General features: G+C 41.8%; 1 protein-coding gene across 10 annotated transcripts in view; it reads left to right on the top strand.

The window, feature by feature from the left end:
• The window catches only part of KMT2C (lysine methyltransferase 2C), a 273,727-nt gene that overhangs the window by 213,672 nt on the left and 42,541 nt on the right, over nt 1-17,514 (top strand). For 7 of the 10 annotated variants that reach the window (XM_080818342.1, XM_080818350.1, XM_080818349.1 and 4 more), the window contains 10 exons: nt 2,818-2,922; nt 4,290-4,427; nt 4,610-4,642; nt 4,747-4,896; nt 9,804-9,936; nt 10,187-10,401; nt 12,300-12,373; nt 13,883-14,062; nt 14,448-16,328; nt 16,768-17,060. In XM_080818342.1, coding sequence (XP_080674468.1) covers nt 2,818-2,922; nt 4,290-4,427; nt 4,610-4,642; nt 4,747-4,896; nt 9,804-9,936; nt 10,187-10,401; nt 12,300-12,373; nt 13,883-14,062; nt 14,448-16,328; nt 16,768-17,060 — 3,202 coding nt within the window. The remainder of the gene's footprint in view (nt 1-2,817; nt 2,923-4,289; nt 4,428-4,609; nt 4,643-4,746; nt 4,897-9,803; nt 9,937-10,186; nt 10,402-12,299; nt 12,374-13,882; nt 14,063-14,447; nt 16,329-16,767; nt 17,061-17,514) is intronic. The other 3 variants (XM_080818343.1, XM_080818351.1, XM_080818346.1) reach the window with 1 other exon arrangement.

The following is a 17,514-nucleotide window of genomic DNA, read 5'->3' as shown; positions in this document are numbered from 1 at the left end:
TGGTGCATTGTGGGGTGCTTGGCAGCATCTCTGTCCTCATGTCGTGATGACCAGCAGCATCTCCAGATACTGCCAAATGTCCCTGCAAAACTGCCCCTGATTGAGAACCACTACCTTACATAGAGTGAATGTGGGGACTATTTAGAAGCAGGGAAAGGTATGAGACATTAATATGCTTATAAAATGATATTAAGGCTCTAGGAGTTTAACTAGTTCAGTATGTAGGAATTATGATCACAGAGTTTCTGCCCCACGTCTAGATTTTTATCTTGCTATCAGTTGTATATTAATGTTTTTCTGACAACCTTCCCCTTTTACTGTTGATTACTTTTTTTTTTTTTTTTTAACTCAGTGAATTTTATAAACTCAATTTGGAAAATAATCTTAAGGTGACCTTTTACTGAGAGATGACTTTTGATATATTACAGTTCTATTAACTTGGCATTACCCTGGATTGGCATACAGGCTTTTATTTTAACTTCTCAAAATAATTAGAAGCAGTCTTACCCGCTCTTGCACACATAGAAGATGTCCAGTCTTATTGTTGGCAGTGGGGAAGTTAAAACACTGGTCTAAATCAGGCCATGGTTTTTGTTTATCTTAGGAGATCATTTTACTTTTACTTTAATTCTGTTGCTTTAAGTGCTCACCTGCTCTTACCCAAGTCAGTATATTGTTAATATATAGCGAAAGACTTGTGGATCCTTCGGACAGTATCTTAATGGGAAGGATATCTTCCTGTAAAAGTCTTGACTAGCCATTTAAAAACTTAACTAGAATTTACTTGCACTTGAGTTTTTATGAAGAAGAGAACTGAAGTTGGGCAGAAGACATATTGTGGCAGGAAAAACACTGATACATTCACGAAACTGCAGAGAATGGTTCAGTTGTGAAGCCAGAATGGAGAGCACCAGAATAGCACCTGTTCCAGAACCCAGACTGAATGGGACATTCTCTGCAGCTGAACTACTCTGGCCTAACAGGGAAGCTTATGAGTAGCAGCTTGTTGTATCTCATTCAGTATAATCTATCTATCACATCAGTTCTAATGATTTGTTGGTAAGATAGAAAAATCCCTTTCTCCAAGTAGGGGTGAACTTTTAAAATATTTTATGTTAGTTATAATTTATGTAGTAGAATTCCATTGGTTTAATAGCACACAGAATGCCTGAAATAATTCAGATTATTTTCCCGAAAGTGTCTAGAGAAGACACTATTGAAGTGATTTTATTTCTCTAAAAACTTTACAAATATTTGGGCACTTAATTTACCTTAGTTTTTAGCTTGAAAAATGAAAGTATTCTTATGAATTCTGTTTGAGAAGTATGTTAAGTGGAACAAGACTATTTGTGTCTTACAGGGATATTTTATCTAGGATTTTACACGTGTTTTATGTCCCCTCCCCCCTTTTTATAAAAAGTAAAAACACAGTTGACAGGGATTTAAAAATGCAGATGTTTCTTAACTTATATTCGTTATTAAAGCTAGCCTTTTGTCTTACTGATGAGTCTGGAAACCAACTTTGGAGTCCTCCTTGGCTCTGTTATCTGACACTGCGCCCCGGATACGCCCGCAGATTTGTCTCTCCTTCAGGAGGTAGCCCACAGTCCCACGTCTTACCTCCACCCCCCCCTCCTGCTCTAGAGTGCCTGGTGTGACCACCTCTCACTTGACTACAGCAGCAGCCTCTTGATAGGTCTCCAGGCCTGCCCACTGCCAGAGTTCCCCTACGCCCACCTCCCCCGGTCTGTTCTACACACGGAAGCCAGCGCTTTCCCTTTCCGATATCACTCATATCCCCTTCTAGCTCTCCACCTTCCAAAAAGTTCCCGTTCTGCTTTATGTTTCTGAATAGAGCTCAGCCTTCACCACGACTTAGAAAACCATACGGAATCTCACTTTAGCTGCCTTTTATTTCCTACCCCTCCTTCCCTTCATTGCTGTAGTCAAGCACACAGACCACACTTGGCAAAACCCCTTCTGCTTCTGTCTTTCCATCTGCTTTTCCCTTTGCCTGGAGTGTTCTCTCCATCTTTATGCATCTTACTCCCTTACTCATTTACATTAATCCTTGGTCATGTCCTTTAAATGGTCTTCCCTGACCACTTTATCTAATACTTTATCATCTCCACATCTTATTCTTAATCCTTTGTCCTTACTGTTATCTTCATAGCACGTACACTGCTGTCATGTATTTGCTGGCTCCCTCTGAGAAAGTGAACAAAGTGAGCGAGCACTTTGTTTTGGTTATTCTGAATTCCCAGTGGCTGGGACAATGCCTGTTAACATAATCCATAGACATGATTCTGTGGGTCTGGAAATAATTTTGAATAAGTACACGAATGATTAATCAGTATTAAGATCAAGGTTGGAAGTAGGCATCTAACTAGATGGTACTCCTTTGTATTTTACAAGGAATTTCTAAATGCACTTGACTTTGATATTTATCTTCTGTGTCTTATTTTCTAGATGTCACTTTTAGAAATGTCACTTTCTTAATGCATTTTTTTTTGCTTTCTTAGAGCATTCTATTTTACTTTTATTGCCTTTATTTCTCTTATTGGTCTTTAAGTTTTATTGTTAACAGTCACAAAACAAAAGTAGTCTTAATTTTTAATGTTTTGTTATTCAAAACATAGATTTGTGTTTTCTTTGAAAAATTCCTTACTTTAGAAGTAATAATCTTATGATTCTAGCACTTAATTCCATATCTGCCGTAGTCTAGATGTTTAGTGTATGGTCGAATGAGTGAGCGTGTTTTAGAACTTAATGTCTAGGACAATATTGAGACTTTAAAAATATACTTGCTATGCTTAGGTACGACTGATGACCCCTTAGCTGATATTTCTGAAGTCTTAAACACAGATGATGACATTCTTGGAATAATTTCCGATGACCTTGCAAAATCAGTTGATCATTCAGGTATCTATGTCTGTATTTGTCTAGTGTCTGTTTTATGATACGGTGAAAGGCGTGTGTGTGTGTGTGTGTGTGTGTGTGTGTGGAATAAGTTTAGTCTTTCCTCTGAAATAGAAAGAAAGTTTGTTTTGGCTTTGTCAACAAACTCATCATTTTATTTGATCTACCTCAGCCCCTTTGCTTTAGGAGAGGAGATAGCAAGTTAATTTCTGTTGTCTTTCTAATGGCATCAGACTTCAGGCTTGTCGCCCTGCAGTCTTGCTGTGTCCCGTTTCTTCTTTGTTTGCGTCGCTCTCACCTCCCGCTCCTGTGGTAACCCTCCATTTATTCGGTTTGGGTCTTGTAGGTCTTCATTTATGCACTTTCCAGGTTGAGAGCTCACCTTTTCCATTTGGTAAGAAACTGAGCCATGGATGACGGCTGACTAGACGTAGTCTTTTCTATAGTGACTTCAGCTGAAACAACCTGTAGGTGCATGCGTACTGTTAGAGTGCTAATTTGTCACTAATCCACCCTCGCTTTTCCCTTTGTGGGGACAGCTAAAGCACGGTACGGCTGTGCTGTGCTTTGGATGACTTTGTCACTAGTTCTTTTGTTTTTTTTAATGAATGGTTTTATTCTTCTTATTGTGTAATTTATAGTATTACCCACATGTTATACAGTTAGTTCCTAATACAAGAGTATATAAGGGCAGACTAAATTTTAGTTTTTAATGGTAGTAGTACTGAGAGAGCATGATAAAGTAGATGATGGACCACTTTTCAGTGCGATTTTTGCCTGGAAACCAATTTGTATGAAATAAACCATGTTATGTTATAAGTATAATCTATATCTTATTTTGTGACTACAGAATATTTCCAAAATATGATCTGTAGTTGAAATTATTCACAGAAGCATAACGTTGACTAAACATCGAGAATTTTAGAGCCTTAATTTTTTGAAAGTCTGTCCCTCCTGTGTCACACACTACAGGTGATTGTTGAACTATACATTGGAAATTACTATTTCCAAGCTAAAGCAATCACTTACATATTAAATACTACATATCGAATCTTCTTGTAGATTACTATATAATGATGTAGTGCTTATTTTTTGTGGAAGTTTAGAACCACGTGTGTTCTTCTGTTCCTCAGGAAATGTATTTACTTTGATTAAAATACAACTTTAAGTGGCACCTAAGTTTACATTGTGCCTGATTTTTACTGATTGACCATTCAAATTGATATAAGAACCATGATTAATTTAGAATTACAAACTTTTCATTGCTCTGTTTTAATCATATTGTTGTATGTTGATGCAGGTAAATAGTGCTGGGCATTTTATATGAATATTCAGAATTCACTTGTAATCTGTTTACTTTGCTCCTCTAGCCGGAATAGATATTGGTCCTGTTGCTGAAGACCCGTCCTCTTTGCCTCAGCCAAGTGTTAATCCAGGCTCCCGACCATTAAGTGAAGAGCAGCTAGATGGAATCCTCAGTCCTGAGCTAGACAAGATGGTCACAGATGGTAAAATATTTGCCCTGCATCTAGGCTTTCTAAAAGACTCGAGTAAAGATGATTTTCAAAGATTTCTGCATGCTTCTTTATAATTGAACTTCTCTTCTGATCACTTCTATGTCACATGCTGTATTGTGTCAGTACGTTGACATGGTAGTTGTTAATATTTGTGTTTCTTTGTTTTATCCTAGGAGCGATTCTTGGAAAGTTATATAAAATTCCAGGTACTTGTTTGTGTACTTCGAGTTTATGGCAGTGGCATTCCGTGTACTTTGGCTCCAGTAGTCTTTTACTTTACTCTTACTGTCGCTCTAATTCTGTGTCACAGAGCTTGGAGGGAAGGATGTCGAAGACTTGTTCACTGCTGTGCTGAGTCCTGCAGCCACTCAGCCGGCCGCGTTTCCGCAGCCTCCCCCGCCCCCAGCGCCGCAGCTGGTGCCCATACACAGTCAGGGTACGTCACCTCTAGAAAAGTTTCGTAAGTACCCTCGTGCAGTTTCTCTGTTGTTGCTGAAGCAAATCAGCCTTGTCTCTTACAAACAAGGTATACAAACCAATAGCAGAAAACCCTCTTTTGTGGCAATGGAACAACACTTAATTTGAATTTATCTCAGTCACTCCCCTACCCCCCGTGAACTTCCCCAGCCCTCTGGGATCTACTTTGCGACCAGAGTTCTTTTGCTCTTTTTACTGGCAGTGGGGAGAACAGCGCCTGCCTGCCGCCCTTCCCCAGTCCGGCTCCCCTCCGGTCGGCTCTTCCTGCACACACGTTTGGAGGCTGACCCCCTGCACCTGGCTGCCCGGCCTCGGCTTCCCTGTCATTTCCCGAGTCAGCAGATCTCCACCTGCACACACGGCCCCGTCTTTCCGTTGTGGCAGATAGCACAGATAGGGACGCCTGTTTGGATAGTTACGGTTTTTCCTTGAGACCGTGAGCTCCTTGAAGGCTGGGGTCATGTCTGTCCCCATCACTGTCTGCTCCCCCATGGAGTGTGTGCTCAGCGCATCCTTTCAGAGTAAATCTGCCACATTTTTCCACTGTCAACTTCAGATCTCTAATTTTGTAGAAATCTGTCTTTGGTCAGTTTTCTTCTACCTACTTGTGACTAGTTGCCAGATAATCTAATTTCTCCGTGTTTCTGGAGAGCTGAAATTGGATGACTTAGACTTAAAATTTGCGGAGGTACGTGAGGAAAACCAGCACCACAGGTGTGGGACTCTCCGTGGCGGTGGTCGGAGTCCTGTGGGGTGGTGTGGGTGCTTGGTGATTTGAGGGCGGGGTCCCGTCTCTGTATCCTGGTCTCACTGCTTCATGCCGGTATATTGAATTAAGGAATTTAATGATACTTTTCTAACTCTCTACATTGTTTTTGTATAAGTGCTGAAATATGCAAATAATTTAATGTTATCTTTACTACCAATTTTGTGTATACATAAAAAATGTCATAATGCACATAATTAAAATATTTTAGTTTCTGCCAGTTTAGCCTCTAAACATAAATTTACCTTGATTTTTTCTAGACTAAACATGTGATTTACATTTGGATAAAATAGACTCATCATAAGTGCTTCTTGTCTTAATTGTTCCCATATGTTTCCTTAATGATTAAGAGTGCAACACTTCAGTATTTCTCTTCTTAGCATATTAAAAAACCCGTATCTCCATGTTTTCTGAAATGGAAAATAATGATTTTAGAAATCAAATCAAAGATGCTTTTTTTTTTTGAGAGCGGGCATGTGCTCATGGGTAGGGGGAAGAGGGTAGGAGCAGAGGGAAAGAGGGAGAGAGAATCTTAAGCAGCCTCCATACCCAGCCGGAGCCCGAGGGGGACCCGATCTCACAACAGCTCATGACCTGAGCTGAAATTAAGAATTGGACACTTAACTGACTGAGCCACCCAGGTACTCCAAAGATACATTTTTTAAAAAGATTTATTCATTTTAGAGAGCTGGTGAGAGAAAATGAGGAGGGGCAGAGGGAGAGACAGAGAATCCTAAGCAGGCTCCATGCCCAGAGCAGACCCCGATGTAGGGCTTGAGCTCAAGACCCCAAGATCAGGACCAGAGCTGAAATTAAGAGTCAGAGGCTCAACTGACTGCACCACCCAGGTGCCCCCAGGATGCATTTTTTAATCAACAATTTCACGATCATTATTTAAATCCTCTCACAGTGTATGCTCATTTTTGAAAGGTTTTTAGGGGATGCCTTTGTTTTGTTAGGTGCTTATGTGGGATACAAAAATGAGAGAGACTCCTACTGGAAGGAGTTTTCATCCTGCTATTGGAGACTTTCAGGTGTACAGCTAGTTTATATCATAGTAGACCATGGTTCAAGTAGGACCTTCAGGGTCATTAAGATACCATGTTTCGGAGAGTAATAGTTCTGACTTGAGCATGATGAGGCCACGTACATAGTGACGCATAGATATTCAGTAATGGCAACTTGAACATTTTCTAGAGCAAAGAAGAGTAAATGGGTAGCGTTTAGGGAGCAAAAGTAGAAAATGCACATTGGGTCCAGATTGTACGTAAATGGCTGTGAAAATAGGCAGTGGCAGTCGGCCTTTTCTTCTGCGGGTTACTTAGAGCCGTCCGAGATCTCACACCGGTGAAGTGACCTGATGGATTGCACGTTTTGGCAGTATTGGGAAGGAGTTTGAGACAAGGGTTATACTAATGAGTTTATTGTGGTTGGGGCTAGGTGAAAATTTGGGTTCCATGCATGTAAGTGTATCTGCAGTGCTAACTGAAAAAAAGCAGTGGATATGAGAGACAGTGATGTTAGAACACAGAGGACTCTGCTACTGAGTGGTTGTAAGGTACTAGGAAAGTGGGACAAAAGTGAAGTAGACTGATGGGAGCCAGGCTTGCCTACAGGTAATCAGGCTGTATACTAGAAGCGCAGAACAGAGAGGACTGGGTGTGTGTGTCTGTGTGTGGTAGTGTTAGAGGGCAGTAGAGGTATAACATTTAGTTTTAGACCACTGTTAGTTCGTCGGAAATGACGATACACGTTGTTCTGACTTATAGGCGGACTTACTTGTGGCTGTTAGGCACTATGTGCTATAGAGTACAGAATCTTGAAGAACTCTTAAATGTGATGAATTACAAGCTTAACTCTCCAGACTTAGATATGCAGTTAGATGTTCCTTTTCTTTTCTCCTTTTTAAGAGTTATGTGAAAGTGAAAAAAGCAGTGATGGAGACTGCATGAGAGGCCTAGGATCTTAGAGATGAGGATTGTTAGAGATAGGGGACAAAGTCAGGTAGGATGAATGCTTGAAAGATGTTTCATTGGACAGTAAAATTGCTGGTAATCTTCAGCCGAGTAATTTCAGTAGCAGTAGTTCAGGAAGGGTGCCGGAATGCAGTGTCAGGCCAGTGGTACAGAAGGTCAGAAAGCGGAGAAAGGAAATTTCAAGAAGATTGAGATAGAGTAACTTGAAATCACGTTAGCTGAAGGTTAAGTGAAGTAACTTTTCTATCATTACTATGATTCATGCCTTGAAACAGATTACTTTTATAAGCTGGTATCATCAGGTTGAGTTGTACGGTAGATGGTAGAGACTGAGAGATACCACTTCTTAATTAAAATAGTAATAAAGGAAAAATGCTTTGCATTTACTTCTGTGTCCTTGCAGAAGTTATTTAACCTCTGGGTCTTTGCTTCAAAGGAGCTACATATGATAACCCATTTCCTAGGTGGTTGTGAGGATCCAAGAGTTAATACATGTAAAGCTTTCAAACAGTGCTTGGCACATAGGGAGATGCTTCATAAGCTATTATTATGAAAGGGTTCGATATGGTCATGTTGTGGTTAAGATAGTGCTGACATGGATCACATTGTCATTATCAATAAAGAAGCTTTTGTTTCTCTTAATTACATGAAAGACATTTGAGATTTTTCAATCAAATCTTAACATTCCTTAATGGAAACCTACTTTTCATTGAAACTGAAAATAGAGGTAACATTCTGCTTGGGATAAAAGCAGAAATGTTGTTCCCCGATCTCCTCCTTGAAGGGAACGTAGATGTCCTGAGACACTTGTCACTGTTGTGTTCCGATCCAGTGGGTCCAGCTCCAGCACTTAGTAGAATAAGCCCTAGTTGGGAAGTCAGATAGCTTGTAGGAAGTCCTTGAGACAAAATCCTGAAAGCCTCTGGTAATCCGTCCCAGTGTCCTCCCATAAGAACTGCAGCTGTCTAAACTCGGAGTTGTTCCAGTTAGAGGATCTGGTTTAGGTGACAGGATGTTATGCAGTACCAGACTTGTGGGTGAGATGCGGCTCCTGGTTGTTCTTTTTTCTAACGGCATGACAAAGTCCTTGTTAGGAGTTCTCTGTCATTACACCAACTGGGCCAAATATTAGCCAACTCTTAACCGTATATCCATTTGTATAATTGATTATTGATGTAGACATGGGTCTCCTACTGTTATTCTGGGTGTTGCAACAGAGGCGATGCACTTATTACTTCAGAGTAGGTCTCTAGATTGGGAGGAGGTTTTTGAAGGTACGGAAAACTGTGCAGATAGGGACAGTTGGCTGTTGCTCAGTAGTTGAGACCAGTAGAGGATCATAATAATCAAAGTTGGAGTTACCTGCTTGAGGAGAGTTAGGGGGTGCACATGTGGTCTTACTACGGTTTGCCTACTGGCTGTTTAGGAAGAAGATGATCAGAGATTTGAAGCTTGTAAATAAGCTGGAATGAGAGTTAAAATGTGTGTGGGTTGAAACTGCAAGCACAATATGTATGTATTTTTAACAATGATCATCTGTTTGATAATGGTAGATGAAATATTGCTTGTTCCAAATAATTTTAGACAACGTACCGACTTAAGAATCATGGATGGTTTTTTGTATTAACAGCAACAGGGGTAAAATATAAAGAACCATCTGTTTGTAAATTTTGAATGAAGAAGAGAAAGAATATTTGATGAAATTTACTAGCATTTGCTGCAGAGTCACTCTTTCTGTGGAGCTGATAATGTAAGGAGTAGCTCGCCGCGTGCCAGGCACCATACTGAGAACGCCCATCCATTGTGACAGTGACATCGCAGCGCAGCTTCATGCTGTAGAAGCAGTAACTGACTCTCTTTTAACGGGTAGCAGAAATCAAGCTTCAAGCCCAAGGCTGTCAAACTCCAACACACATGCTATCTGCAGTATACTGTGATGAAGTAGGGAAAAGTACAGAGACCATATTGCAAAATAGTATAACCAAAAATTACTCTTTGTGCAATATTTTAGCTTCATATGGAAATAAAAAGCCTACTTTTAAAGAGTGCTAGGAATGTTTATTTAGAAATATTACTCAAAAATAAGCTGCTTTTTAAAAGTTATTTATGAATAATATGCAAACTGAATTGTTGTTTTCTTCTTTAAAGATGTTTTTTCCCGGATGCCACTCATGAATGGCCTTATCGGACCCAGCCCTCATCTCCCACATAATTCTCTGCCTCCAGGAAGTGGATTGGGAACTTTCTCTGCCATAGCACAGTCTCCTTATGCTGATGCCAGGTATCATAGGCTTCGTTTTCCATGGAAACTTAAGTTGCAGTAATTTTTATTATAAAAATGTTAATTGGTCTATCTTAAGTTGCTTTGTACTGTATAAGTGTATGTTAACATATATTAGGATCTTTGCTAAAAATTATCTAACATGTTATCTACTTTGTAATAAGAAGAGGTCTTAAGAAAACTGTACTCGACCATAGTATTTAGAAAGTAATTTTATGTGTATGAAGTCAAGTTATTTATTATTTCCCAGGGATAAAAATCCAGCATTTAATCCAATGGCAAGTGATCCTAACAGCTCTTGGACATCATCAGCTCCCACCGGGGAAGGAGAAAATGATACAATGTCAAACGCCCAGAGAAGTACACTGAAATGGGAGAAGGAGGAGGCCCTGGGAGAAATGGCGACAGTAGCGCCCGTTCTCTACACAAACATTAATTTCCCCAACCTGAAGGAGGAATTCCCTGGTAATTCATGGATATAGTATTGCTGTCTGTGTTACCAGCTTTCCTGCATGTGCAGTGCCTGGTTGTTGTTTGTTACTGTAGTAGAAAGACTGTGTATCAACACTCAGTTTCATCAGGTACGACTGCATATGATGTGAAGACTCCATAGGTGTCTGGAAAGATCTTGCATTTTCTCAGTCCTAGACCCTGTATCCCTTTGCATATTTCCTAAAAGTTAATTTCAGTTAATGAAATAATCTGTTTTCCTGCTCTTAGCGGGGCTTCCTAACTGTGAAACTCAGTGTTGTGTTACATGTGTAACTCTACCAAAAAATAAAAATCTAGGACAGGAACTCAGCATGTAGTCAAGAGTACAGTTAGACTCAATCAGACCCCATTCTCAGAGTCTGTTCCCAACCAAGCTAACTAAGTAGTATTTGCCCCTTTCCCCAGCAGTCCACCCTGTTTGAAAAAGTCGGGTGGTATAAAGGTACCATTTTTTAAAATTCTGCTTAACCAGAGGATGAACTATTTAGATTAATGGAATGTCATTTATAGAATATTTTTAAGCAAACATTGGTTAATTATAGTGAGTTCATGTTGCCAGACAGACCAGGATAGAAAACGTTATTCACACTGTCTTAGAGTCCTTTCCCTGCTACCAGCATATAGAGCTTTTTTTTTTTAAATTTTTAAAATTTTTAATTTTTGTTTATTTATTTTTATTTATTTATTTGACAGAGATCACAAGTAGGCAGAGAGGCAGGCAGAGAGAGAGGAGGAAGCAGGCTCCCCGCAGAGCAGAGAACTGGATGTGAGGCTTGATCCCAGGGTCCTGGGATCATGACCTGAGCCGAAGGCAGAGGCTTTAACCCACTGAGCCACCCAGGCAACCCATCTTATAGCTCTTTTAAATAACCTGGGGGTTGCCCAGAAGTAGATTTTCTTAAAGATGACACCTCTTTCAGGTGTCTCTTTGTGCTACTTTATTCATTCTGTATAGAAATAAATGCTACCTTACACAACAATAAAAATCAGTGATTTAGTACAGGGTTGTCTAGTAAAGGAATATACATACTTTTCAAATACTGTTTTATCCCACCTTCATTGGCTGTTTACAGATGAGCATATCTGGCTCTATTAAGTCACTTTACATCAATGTCCATTATCCTTAGAGTAGAACTATGATTTTTTTTTAAGTAATTTTCTTTAGTAATTTTATTACGTGATTCTAGAACCCCATGAGTTAACGTGTTAAGGCTGTTGCTATGTCACCATCTTCATTGGCTTTCTTAAAACTTCTTTTTTTAATGGCTTAATCATTTCTACATTTATCACTGTTGATTTCACCCATATTTCACTTTGTTTGCTGTCCTGACACTGAATTTCATAGAAATGATTTGAAATTGTTAGTTTTCCATATGTTTGTTGTGCACAAATGCTGGTGAGATTCTTATTTATAATTATTTATGACTACTTTTATTTATAATTACTTTTTATAAATTATAATTATGATTACTTTTATTTATAATTATTTATGATTACTTCTTTTGGTCAGATTAATAGACTTCTCTTGAGTACAGATATTTTATAAAACTCTTAGGTTTACTTCTGTCTAGTAGCATCTACATGGTTGAGGGAACTTGTTACATTTGGCTTAACTTTATCTTGGCAGCTTAGCCTGTTTGATTTAAAAGCTTTCCCACTCTCTAGTGAGATGGTTAATAAGGCAACACTTCATTTAGCAGGTATTTGTTTGGCCTACTCTATGCCTGGAACTTTATGCCGTACAAAGAACTGAACTTAGGGGCACCCATTTTAGGAGAACGTAGCCAGACTAAGTTGAGCTGTCAGCACCACATGGCGATGCGTCCTGACCTCGGCTCTGTAAATGTGTGCACCGTGCTTTTCTGTTGCAGACTGGACTACCAGAGTGAAGCAGATTGCCAAGCTGTGGAGAAAAGCCAGCTCACAGGAAAGAGCGCCTTACGTGGTATTTACCAAAACTCCCATGTATCAGATTCTTTTTTTTTTTTTAAGATTTTATTTAATTGTTAGAGAGAGTGCAGAAGCAGGGGGAGACGCGGGCAAAGGGAGAAGCATGCTCCCCGCTGAGCAAGGAGCCCAGTGTGGGACTCCATTCCAGGGTCCTGGGATCATGACCTGAGCCGAAGGCAGGCAGGCACTTAACTGAGCCACCCAGGCGTCCCTATATTAAGCATATATAATACTTAAACCTTACTTTTATTGTCTTGGGTTAATAAAAAGATTCACCATTGCACAAAATACATCTTAATACTTGCACAATTAATAAACAGCTTTGTTTTTATAGTGATTTCCTAGTTTATTATGCCTTAAGGTAGAATGTGGTGTTTTCATAAGCTGGTTAATTAGAACCACAATATTGAAGATCGAAATCAGTTATTTTAGGAGCATGTTTAATTCATTTCACGTTTTTAGAAAAAAGATTTTATTTATTTATTTGAGAGAGGGAGAGCTCGTACAAGGAAAAGCAGACTCCCTGCTGAGCAGAGAGCCTGATGCAGGGCTGGATCCCAGGACCCTGAGATCATGACCTGAGCTGAAGGCAGAGGCTTAACCCACTGAGCCACTCAGGTGCCCCTCATTTCACTTAAAAATAGTTTTATCTCTTCAAAAGAGCACTAATTTTTGAGGCTACATTAGTGTGCCTTAATTTCTTCTACAATAAGCTTTCTTTGGTGTTAAGTTTAATGAAGAATCTTTGTGTATTTTGAAAGAGACATACCTGGACACCTTTAAGGAGCTTTTGAAACATGACCTTTGTGAGAAATAGTCAGGATATTTTATAATAAGGGTCACAGTTTAGATGGTGAATTATTTTCTCCCAAAGAGCCAGATTAAGGTTTTCAGCTTCATCCAAATCCTGACTTCCCTTTTAAAGCATATTAAATGGACATTATTGTTTTGAAAAATATATGCATTTATTTTCCAACTTGGCTTTCAGTGCATATGTTGTCAGAGATAATGAGTGTTTGGGTAAAGCAAAATAATGTTTTTGATGTATTGATAATGCCTTGTTTTCTTTCAACCTGACTGTGGTAAGGTAATGGCAGGATATTTTTAGTGTTTCTCACTGTTTTCTTTAATGCTAAGCTTCAAATTCCAGATTTTTGATTTAGAGGATTGATTAGATATTTTCTTTTACTCTCAATTGCGGGGGAGGTTAATTTTTCCATTTTTGAAGGGTCCTTGAAGATTAGGATTGAAAACAATAGATTACTGGGTTCTCTAGCCTGGTGCAGACAGAGCGATGGAAACCCATCCTCCGCCGAGGTGACGTGTGACGTGCAGTAAATGTCGGGGAAGACGGGGCCATGTCCAGAGGCTTCACACGAGAGCCTGGAGGCTCTTTTCAACTCTTTAACCCGACTTTTTCGTATAAAGTTTATCGTGGTTTTACTTTGTTTCGTGAAACATGTTGCATTTGTTGGAATATAACTTCCTTCCTCTTTTTTCAAAGCAAAAAGCCCGAGACAACAGAGCTGCTTTACGCATTAATAAAGTGCAGATGTCGAATGACCCGCTGAAGAGGCAGCAGCAGGACAGCGTCGACCCCGGTTCTCGCATCGACTCGGACCTCTTTAAAGACCCATTAAAGCAGCGAGAATCAGAGCATGAACAGGAATGGAAATTTAGACAGGTGTGTGTTTTTGTTTTTAATAATTTGCTTCTAAATTGCGTTTTCACTGTTCGAGAGGAGAGCAGTTCATGCCATTATTTCAGGAGATAGTTCTTATTAGAGTATGCAAATGAGATGGAACATGGGCTTCCCTTCCTCAGTAAGCTCGGTCTGAGTGGACTTGGGAAGTTCACGGAAACATGGTCAACAACGTGTTGCGGTCAGCGTGAGCGGGTGCGCTGCGATGCGTGATCTCGGCTCCTCTTCGGGAGTTTGTCATTTGATACGGGCCCAGTCTGGTGGCGGGTGACATCAAACGAATGAATTTTGTGTCGCTTTTTCCCTCCTGTGCCCATCACGTTCTTTCTCTCAAGCATGCGATTGCCTTCTCTTTCCCGCCCCACAGCAAATGCGTCAGAAGAGCAAGCAGCAGGCGAAGATAGAGGCCACGCAGAAGCTCGAGCAGGTCAAGAACGAGCAGCAGCAGCAGCAGCTCGGGGCGCAGCCCCTCCCGGCCCCGTCCGGCGCGGACACACCCAGCAGCGGGATGCAGAGCCCCCTGACCCCCCAGCCTGGCAACGGAAGTGCGTCTCCCGCGCATTCGTTCCATAAAGACCTGTTTGCGAAGCAGCTCCCCGGCACCCCGACCCCTGCGCCGTCGGACGACGTGTTTGTAAAACCGCAGGCCCCTCCTCCTGCGGCAGCCCCGGCCCGCGGGCCGGTGCAGGAGGGGCTGCCGCAGCCTCAGGCCTGTCCGCCGGTCTCCCCGCAGGTGTTCTCGCCGGGATCCTCTCACTCCCGACCGCCTTCTCCAATGGATCCTTACGCGAAAATGGTTGGTACCCCAAGACCACCTCCTGGGGGCCATAGTTTTTCCAGAAGAAACTCGGCTGCGCTGGTGGACAGCTGTGCCCCTCTGCCTTCAGTCTCTAGGCCTGCTCAGATGAGTGAAACAGCAGCAAATAGGCCGTCCCCAGTCAGAGATGGATGTTCTTCCTCCACAACGAATAGTGACCCCTATGCAAAGCCTCCAGACACACCTAGGCCCATGATGACAGATCAGTTTCCCAAACCCTTGGGCCTCCCCCGATCCCCTATAGTTTCCGAACAAACTGCAAAAGCTCCTCTCGCAGCTGGAACCAATGATCACTTTACTAAACCATCTCCAAGGACAGATGTATTTCAAAGACAGCGGATAGCTGACCCATACGCACGACCCTTGTTGACACCTGCCCCTCTTGATGGGGGTCCTGGACCTTTTAAGACTCCGATGCAGCCCCCTCCATCTTCCCAGGATCCCTATGGATCAGTGTCACAGCCACCAAGGCGATTGTCTGTTGATCCTTATGAAAGGCCTGCTTTAACACCAAGACCTGTAGATAACTTTCCTCATAACCAGTCAAGTGACCCATATAGCCAGCCTCCCCTAACCCCACATCCGGCGATGAATGAATCTTTTGCTCATCCTTCAAGGGCTTTTTCCCAGCCTGGAACCATATCAAGGCCAACATCTCAGGACCCATATTCCCAACCCCCAGGAACTCCGCGACCTGTTGTAGATTCTTATTCCCAACCCTCAGGAACGTCTCGCTCCAATCCAGACCCTTACTCTCAACCTCCTGGAACCCCCCGGCCCACCACGATTGACCCTTATAGTCAGCAGCCACCAACCCCGAGGCCGTCTACACAGGCAGACTTGTTTGTTACATCTGCCGCTAATCAGAGGCATGCGGATCCGTATGCCCATCCCCCTGGGACACCAAGACCTGGGATATCTGTTCCTTATTCTCAGCCACCAGCAACACCAAGGCCCAGGATTTCGGAGGGTTTTACTAGGTCCTCGATGACAAGACCAGTCCTCATGCCAAATCAGGATCCTTTCCTGCAAGCAGCACAAAATCGAGGAGCCGCTTTATCTGGCCCGTTGATAAGGCCGCCTGATGCATGTTCCCAAACGCCTAGGCCACCCGGACCTGGTATTTCAGACACGTTTAGCCGAGTCTCCCCATCTGCTACTCGTGACCCCTATGATCAGCCTCCAATGACTCCAAGATCTCAGTCTGACTCTTTTGGAACAAGTCAAGTCACGCATGATACTGTTGATCAGTCAAGGCCTGGCTCGGAGGGGAGCTTCAGTGCGCCTTCACACTCTCCGATGACTTCTCAAAGCCAGCAGTTTTCCGGTGTCTCCCATCTTCCTGGACCTGTACCCACACCCACTTCAGGAGTCACTGATACACAGAATACCGTGAATATGTCACAAGCAGAGACCGAGAAATTGAGACAGGTAAAAACGCATCCTATCTTCACAGGTGTTTTAAGTGTATTATTTGAGAAAGCTGTTCTTTTCACAAACTGAGTAATTTCTACACAGATGTTAAAGTTTCTCTTTGTCATATTGCAAAGAAGTAAAATGAAATTGGTAAAATTAATGCAGTTGAATTTGATATATTCTGCACCTTATTTTTGATCTTCATGAATTTGTATGGGAATTTTTAAATATGAAAACTTTCAATTTTATGATTCTTGTGTGGCGGGGAAAAGGACCCAAATTATTACTTTGTTCTTATAACCTGTTGAATAGTTTTTTGAATAGTGTTTTATCAAAGTTGTGTACACTGAGATATTTGAAGCATCACCACAGTCACATATTGGAAGTATTTGGACTTGAAAAGCCATCCGTTCATTGTCAGACCTCCCCGTGACTGTCGATTCTTTCCCTCCAGCGGCAGAAGTTACGTGAGATCATCCTCCAGCAGCAGCAGCAGAAGAAGATGGCAGGCCGGCAGGAGAAGGCGCCGCAGGACCCCGCGGCGGGGCCCCACTCGGCGCCCTTGCCGCGCTGGCAGCCGGAGAGCGTCAGCCAGGCTTTCGGCCGGCCTCCACCCCCCTATCCCGGGAACATCACGTCGCCCGCTGTCCCTCCTCTAGGACCCAGATACGCAGTTTTCCCGAAAGATCCACGTGGCCCCTATCCTCCTGACGTTACCGGTATGGGGATGAGGCCTCATGGATTCAGGTAACGCTTTTCATTTCATGCCACATTTAAACTGCTAGAAGGGAATAGAAAAATGAAGTTACTGCTGAGACGTTGTTAATCCTTTTTACTTTTTGATTCCTTTGAGATATAATCAGTGTTATTTTCCACTAATGAGGGATCATGGAGTTTTCTTTTTTTAACCTCTGGAGAACTCTGTAGACTCTTAAAACCCTCCCTCAGTTACTAAGTATCAACTGTTAGGGTTACATTGTAGCCACAGGCAAGCAGCTCATCAGTCCGGGCGATCTGTAGCCTCGAGCTGCCTCCTCAGTTCCCCGAAAGCTCTCTGGATTGTGATGAGTGAACGTTGTCCTTGCCACAAATTTTCCATTTTAATGTACTTTGTAAATAACTGTGGAGATTTCCAAATTGTTGGGCTCTTTTCCTCTAGGAGCTTTTCTTGATGAGAGAGGGTTGTACAGGTAGCGGCATC

This window comes from Martes martes (genome assembly GCF_963455335.1).
Source record: "Martes martes genome assembly, chromosome: 11".
Classification (NCBI taxonomy): domain Eukaryota; kingdom Metazoa; phylum Chordata; class Mammalia; order Carnivora; family Mustelidae; genus Martes; species Martes martes.
This window is presented reverse-complemented; position numbering and strand designations above follow the sequence as displayed.